This window comes from Pangasianodon hypophthalmus, chromosome 8 (genome assembly GCF_027358585.1).
Source record: "Pangasianodon hypophthalmus isolate fPanHyp1 chromosome 8, fPanHyp1.pri, whole genome shotgun sequence".
Taxonomy (NCBI): domain Eukaryota; kingdom Metazoa; phylum Chordata; class Actinopteri; order Siluriformes; family Pangasiidae; genus Pangasianodon; species Pangasianodon hypophthalmus.
Genome location: NC_069717.1, coordinates 245,001 through 252,841, shown reverse-complemented (window position 1 = coordinate 252,841; position 7,841 = coordinate 245,001). Strand labels below are relative to the sequence as shown.

General features: G+C 46.3%; 1 protein-coding gene across 1 annotated transcript in view; it reads right to left on the bottom strand.

Moving 5' to 3' along the window:
- skia (v-ski avian sarcoma viral oncogene homolog a) overlaps window positions 1-2,385 on the bottom strand; it is a 29,628-nt gene extending 27,243 nt beyond the window's left edge. Inside the window, exon 1 of the mRNA XM_053236152.1 lies at window positions 672-2,385. Coding sequence (XP_053092127.1) covers window positions 672-1,592 — 921 coding nt within the window. The 5' untranslated portion in view covers window positions 1,593-2,385. The remainder of the gene's footprint in view (window positions 1-671) is intronic.
- Between the last annotated feature and the right edge of the window lie 5,456 nt (window positions 2,386-7,841).

Sequence of the window (7,841 nt, the reverse complement as noted above, 5' to 3'; positions counted from 1 at the left end):
AGAACCTGTCTCCAAAAACAACCTTCAAGAACATCAAGGTCTAGATCACTAAACTCCACCTGGAGATGTAAAGCTCAGTAACATTTAGCTAACACCTCTACCACACTCTGATTCATCTCATCATGGCCTTCAGAAGTCCTCAGTTACCTGGACCAGATGTGACCTGAACATTGCTGATGAAGCCTTCACTCTGGTCCAGTTCCAAAACACAGCAGAAACAGGTAACTCCACATTTACCTGCTCAGGTGAGTCTGGAACTGGAACCCAATATAGTAATAAAGGACTAGATGTTCCTCAAAGTCTTTGCTCAGAAGATCTATCTGTTCCAGCTCAAGAACACACCTGGGGCAGGTAAAGGTTTAAGGAACTCTGATCTAGAACTCCAGCTTCTAGGAGATCACAGTTCCTGCAGGTCAAGCATCAAACATGCAAACATCATCTAACACACCTGATCCAGGTAATTAAACACGGCTGAAATGAGTCGTTTGTGTCAGATTGGGATTGAGGCTAAAACTTTCAGGAAGTTCTCCAGATGTTCACTAGGTGTGAGACCTTCAGAACTCTGCAGTCAAACCTGAGTTTGAGGTTACAGACTGTGGATGGACCTGGATGAGGTGTGTCAGGAAGCAGAACTTGAGAACTTTATGGAGAACCCGAGGATGCTAACTCACCCCTGAAGATCTCCTCTTGTACTTGTTGGCGAAGTCGAACCTCTCCTTGAGCTCGTGCAGGAGCGCCTCCAGCTTGGCGTTCTCCTCCTTCTCGCCGTACTCGGGACTCAGGAGAACGTAGGCTCTCCAGTTGGCCGAGTCGAAGCCCCAGTGGCAAGTCCGGTTCTCCAGAGCCTTGTGCCCGTGCACGACGAACTTGTGCGGCGCGTGCATGACCCCGCACTCCGCGCACTGAATGCACTCGGCCCCGGGACTCGTGTAGAGCTCCGGCACGAAGATCCCCGAACACTTCCCGAAGCACTCGTGGTACACCTTGAAGCCCTTCACCTCCAGCTCCTTGGCGCCCCGGGAGCGCGCGCCCGGCCTCACCAGCGCGTTGCACAGGCGCTCGGCGTCCGTTTTGGTGATGAGGCCGCAGGACGGCGCGGAGAACGGCAGGATGCCGACGACCTTGAGGATCTCGAGCTGCTCGGCGGTGCAGCGCGAGCAGTAGATGTGCAGCTCGTCGCACACGGCGTTGATCTGCTGCAGGGAGAAGTCGCGCAGCACCGTGTTGAGGATCTGCGGCAGACACAGCCGCTTCTCGCCGCCGACCACGAAGCACGAGATGCTCTCTCCCTCCAGCAGGGTCTCGCAGCGCTCCGTGCTCCGGTCACTCGCCATGAACAGCGGCACCGGAAGCACCGGGGGCGGCCTCGGCGGGGGCACGTGCGCCGCCGCCGCCGCCGCAGCCGCCGCCACCGACGCCGCCGCCGCGCGCTCCAGCTCCTCTCCGTCCTTACCGAACAGCTCGTGCTGCCAGCGCGCGGAGAAAGCCGCGGGGCCGCCCAGGGAGCTCATGGAGCTGAGGTGGAACTGCTTCAGAGTTTGTTGCAGTCCCGGATGAGGCTGAAAAATCGGCCGCGTCACCGCCTCCATCATTTACTGAGCTGGATTTATTCTTTTATTCTAAACTAAAATAACTGCAGCTGAAAAAATCCCTTTTTCTTAAAGCTTTAAAGGCCAGTCATTAACTTCCTCCGGTCCGAGGCGGGGAATTAAAAACATCAAAGTGTCCATAAAATTCTCCTGCTCCGGTGCCAAATCCTGCTTCAGCTAAAGGCGGTGGATTAAATCCCGCGCGGGGGATCAGAGAGACGCGGGACCCGCGAGGCGGAGCGACCTGCTGCGCGCTGAGTGCCGGTGATGAGCGCCGAGTCCCGGGGCTCCGGTGCTCACTGCAAACCGCTGCCCTTCCCCCGGCAGCCCCGCGTGCATTCCGCCTCCCGCTGCACTGCTGCTCCGCCGCCGCCTCCTGCGCGCGCGCGCTCTCTCTCTCTCTCTCTCTCTCTCTATCTGTCTGTCTCTCTATCTGTCTGTCTCTCTCTCTCTATCTGTCTGTCTCTCTTTCTGTCTGTCTGTCTGTCTGTCTGTTTGTTTGTTTGTTTGTTTTAGCAAACGGATTCCCAGAGGATTAAAAGGTCTCGCGCTCTTCACACTCCCGGTGTGTAAATGCTGTTTTTGCTCCTCGCGCTTCCAAAAAAAAGAAAGAAAAGAAAAGAAAGAAAAGAAAGAAAAGTGCTCGCGGCTTCACCAAAGCTCCAAAAAATTCTCCAAAAATCTCTTCAGTAACTGAGTTTAATTTCCAAACAGCTCTGTTTGTGTCTCCGCTGCAGATTTTTCCTCCCTCTCTCTCTCTCTCCCTCCCTCTCTCTCCCTCTCTCTCTCTCTCCCTCTCTCTCTACTCTCTCTCCCTCTCTCTCTCCCTCTCTCCCTCCCTCCCTCTCTCTCTCTCTCTCTCTCCCTCTCTCTCTCTCTCTCTCTACTCTCCCGGCTCGCCTCCCCCCGCGGCGCCGCTCCGCGTGTCCATCTCCACCGAGCACTAACGCTGCAGTCGCGAGGAAAAAATCTCAATCTTTAACCTTCAGTCTGAAAAAAAGAGAAAATTACAATCGATTAACTTTTTCTCAATCCGTTTTGTCGCGTGCTGAGAAACGGAGCAACCGGACACGACGACGCGTCCCTCAGACTGAGCTCGCGCTCTCTCACACAGTGTGTGTGTGTGTGTGTGTGTGCGCGCTCTCTCTCTCTCTCTCTCTCTCTCTGAACTCCAGCCAAACATGTGAGCCGCACCGCGGGAGCGCGCATTCACCCCCCCCTTCCCCCACAGCTCGTGCACGAGCTTTGCTCTGCTCCAGGGTTGCCAGATTTCCTCTTTCTAATCTCAGTATTAAAATAATCCTGGACATCGTCCTTTAACTTTACCTTCATTTTATTTTTATCCTACAACACAAACCTCGATGTGTTTATGTTTCACTATTTCATTATCTTGATTATCTTTCAGAATTGTTTTATTTACATCAGGATTGTGATCATTATGAATTTAAATTAATTTCCCATCTCAGTGTAAATAAAGGTTTTCAGGCGTTCATGTTCAGCTGGGTTTGTGTTTAGTTTTTATACAGCGTTGTCATGTTGTGTTTCCATGTTTATTATTTACACACGTTCACATATAATTATATAAACACATTTGTAAATAAATATATACAGCACACACACACTGTCAGGAAGAAAGGGTCCTAAACGGTACCTTTCCTTGCTGCAGGACTGGTACTGTTCTCTTTAGTACCTTTACATGTCTATAATCTTTGCATGTGGATTTAGTGACTTTAAAAAGATTTAATGGAATTATAACGAGTTTAAAGAGCACGCACATTTCTACAAATAACATACACACTAATGGTACTAAAGGTGCACGCTTTATGGTTCCACTCCAGTGAAAAGGAACCGTACGGTTTAGTACCTTTTTCCTGAGAGTTTATAAACTTACACTGAGTCCAAAAGGTTTTATATATATATATATATATAAGAGAAACTCGATTCAATGTAAACACTTAGATTTAACTATAGAACTCTAGAGGGTTCTTCAGTGTGTTCCTCAGGAAGAACCCGCAAGAGGTTCCGAAAGGTTCCAGCTAGAACCCCTTTTGGAACCTTTTAGTATATATGGGGAACTCTTTTATTAAAAGAGTAGATCAGACTGAAGAGTAACTGAAATTAATTTAATCTAAAATGATATTTATCAGCTGAGGATTTTGTTACTGTGAGAAAATGAAAGATCTTGAAGGAAATGTGGAACTTTTAGGAACCATGTGCGTGTTTTCAAGAACCTTTACTGAGCAAGCTGCACTTTCAGGCCTTTCACACTTCTGCGTGTTTTCCATTTAATCCTACAGGAAGCCGGAGTTTTCCAGAAAAGCACCGAGTGACATCAGGGACTTTTTAATCACCCGACCAATCAGGACACAGCTTGGTGAATAAATGAATAATTGCTATGAATTGATTAATAAAGCACAGAGGAATTATAACGAGTTTTATTATTTATTAAATATAAACACAAAATTACAGTTTAGGAACAAATCAGTTGATTAATTTTTTTGTTATTAATAATGTAGATGGATGAGTGAAATAAATTAGCCGTATAATCAGACAGATAGGAACGGTAACAGCGTTGTCATGGTTACAGTGTGTGTGTCACATGACTGCTTTTTTTAATGATCAGGACTTCCTCTGTATAATTCCTTTACAAAAAAATCACATACATTGCACATGTGAAAAACACGTGAAGGTGCATTTCAACACGTTACGCCCTGAACTTACACACGTGTGTAATAAAACTCAAGTGAGAAAATAACACACGCTGTAAAACAAAATAAAAATAAAGTGTGAGGAGTTTAAAACTCTCCCACGTGAAGGATGTGAAGGTCATGTGACTTCTGCAGGATGATGGAGTGGGAATGTGGTGAAAAACACCAACCTGGCAACTCAGATTTTTTTAAAGCTCCCTCTGTGTGTGTGTGTGTGTGTGTGTGTGTGTGTGTGTGTGCGTGTGTGTGAAGCCTGGGTGGAGTGTGTGAGCTCGGTTTTCCTCACACTGCCAGACTGAGAGCAGCTCCTGCGCCAGCACTCAGACCTGCAGCACAGAAATAACACACATTCCGCCGACATGACAGCGCGCGCGCGTGTGTGTGTGTGCTCTATAACGCCTGTTATAACGCCTCAGTGAGCTGTGCACGTGCTTATTTAACACCTTTATAAACTCTGAGCACTTAGAGCAGCGGACTGCAGGAGCTGTAGATTAGAATATGCAGATGTCCCTGCACAGGGATTCATTCAGCGCGGAGTTTCACTCGGACCCTGTGAGCGGATCTTCAGGGCTGTGGAACGGTTCGGGACGCGCTCGAGCAGATCCGCCTCACTACCGCCTCACTACCGCCTGATTACCGACTGACTACCGACTGACTACCGCCTGATTACCGACTGACTACCGCCTCACTACCGACTGACTACCGCCTCACTACCGCCTCACTACCGACTGACTACCGCCTCACTACCGCCTCACTACCGCCTGACTACCGCCTCATTACCGCCTCACTACCGCCTGACTACCGCCTCACTACCGACTGACTACCGCCTCCCTCCGGTACCGCTCCAACCACCAGCAGCGTGCAGTGCAGCGCGGGCGCCCCCTAGCAGCACCGGCCTGTTACTGCACCTGTACAATAATACACACTCACAATAACACACTCACAGTAATGCACACTCACAGTAACACACTCACAGTAACACACTCACAGTAATGCACACTCACAGTAACACACTCACAATAACACACACAATAATACACACTCACAATAACACACACACAGTAACACACAGTAACACACACACACAGTAATGCACACTCACAATAACACACACAGTAATACACACTCACAATAACACACTCACAGTAACACACTCACAGTAATGCACACTCACAGTAACACACTCACAATAACACACTCACAGTAATGCACACTCACAGTAACACACTCACAATAACACACTCACAGTAATGCACACTCACAGTAACACACTCACAATAACACACACACAGTAATGCACACTCACAGTAACACACTCACAATAACACACACAATAATACACACTCACAATAACACACACACAGTAACACACAGTAACACACACACACAGTAATGCACACTCACAATAACACACACAGTAATACACACTCACAATAACACACTCACAGTAACACACACACAATAACACACTCACAGTAACACACACACAATAACACTCTCACAGTAACTCTCACAGTAACACACACTCACAATAACACACTCACAATAACACACACAATAACACACTCACAATAACACACTCACAATAACACACACAATAACACACTCACAATAACACACTCACAATAACACACACAATAACACACTCACAATAACACACTCACAATAACACACACAGTAACACACACACAATAACACACTCACAGTAACACACAGTAACACACACTCACAATAACACACTCACAATAACACGCACACAGTAACACACACAGTAATACACAATAATGGCTCGTTACTGAGCAGCTTTACTCCCGATACGTCAGCGTTGTGTCCCAGACTCTAGTGTTCACTCTCGCAGTATTCAGCGTGCATCAGAAACATCGCTAATCTTCAGGAGTAATTTTTAGGGATAAAATTGTGAATGAAAGTGAAGTGAGCTGTAGCAGATGAGTGTTTGTGGTTAGATGTTATTGAACTCTTGGACTCTTCTACTCAAGAGAAATCTGGCAACCTCGGAGACGTGAACTACACGCAGGTATTTATTTATACAAACAAATAAATAAATAAATAAATAATCTGAATGTGGATCAGAAAATCCACTTAAGCAGCTGCGTAACTCGACTCTGAATACCAGGAACTTTCCTCATACGAATATTGACGTAACCTTTGAACTCTGAATATGATGTATGATATAAAATATGCTATATGCTACATGCTAAGCTACTGTAATGTTTCTTGGTTCTAGCGAATGTTATTCGTGTCACAGCATCTGCTCCGTCTGAGTCCACTCGCTCTCTTCAGCGCTCCTCATTATTATGAATTTTGTTAAGAGCCCTTCTATCACACACGAGGGCGTTTGGGACGCAGCCTGCAGCGACCGCCTCTGCCTCTTCATGTGGTTTATTCACATTCCGTCAGCGTGAATATTCATGGTGAGTTCCTGCATGAAGACGGGGAACCTCTCCAGACACCAGGCTGCAGCCAACACCTTTTATTTTTTCATTTGGATTTGCGTCATGGGTTTTTGGAGAAGCCAAACCAAACCGAGTCACTCTGCCTCCACACTCACGGCTTCTCCAAAAACACTAATAAAAAAAACTCAGCACACACAGAGCAGACACATATCACACACACACACACACACACACACACACACACACACTCACACACTCTGTTACACTGATACGCCGTTAATCCTCAATCATTACGCAGTGTTTCAGCTCGATTACTGAACTAACGCTGCATTTATTTCATACTGAGACGCGATAATCAGATACACGATACATCATGATATTGAAGTAATCTTACCACGTCCCAAACCACACATCCTGTTCACTGTTCACTCCACTGGGCACGTCACACTCCACAGTGCATTATGGGTATTCTGATTTATTATGTACTGCAGTGTATTATTTCAGTGTCACAGAAAGTCCATTAGGTTTTAATAAATAACCATTAAACCATCGTTTATTATCACACAGACACCATCAGAGACCATCAGGCACCATTACACATCCAGAACGAATCACAGGTCACCTTTTAAACTTTAACATTTGGAAAAAAGTAAAAGTTTCAGTTTATTCAGATGTGCAGAGCGCCGTCATAGATATCAGCAGTTTAACTAATTATACCAATAATAATTATCTCTTCTGAGTGAGCAACGATTTAAAAAAATGTCGCTATTTGACGGATATAAGCCGATGTTTCATTGATTTATTCGCCTTTCTAGATGTTCACAGAGTTATTATTGCACCTAGAGGTCAGAAGTGGGAACTGCAACAAGCGCAGGGGCCCATGGGGGCAGAAATCACGCTGCCCCATGCAGACAGGACAGCTAATGACATGGTTGCCAGACTGGACAAGTTTAAAAATACTTCTAATAGATTTCTGCAAAGTGTAAAGTGTGACTGCAGATGGTGTGTGGATGATGTACAGAACCATTTCTATTGTAAGAGATATAGTAAGGATTGGGGGAGGGAAAGAGGGATTGTGGAGAGGATAACGTCTGTACATCAGAAGTGACCTTGTTTCCCCTCACAGAGGC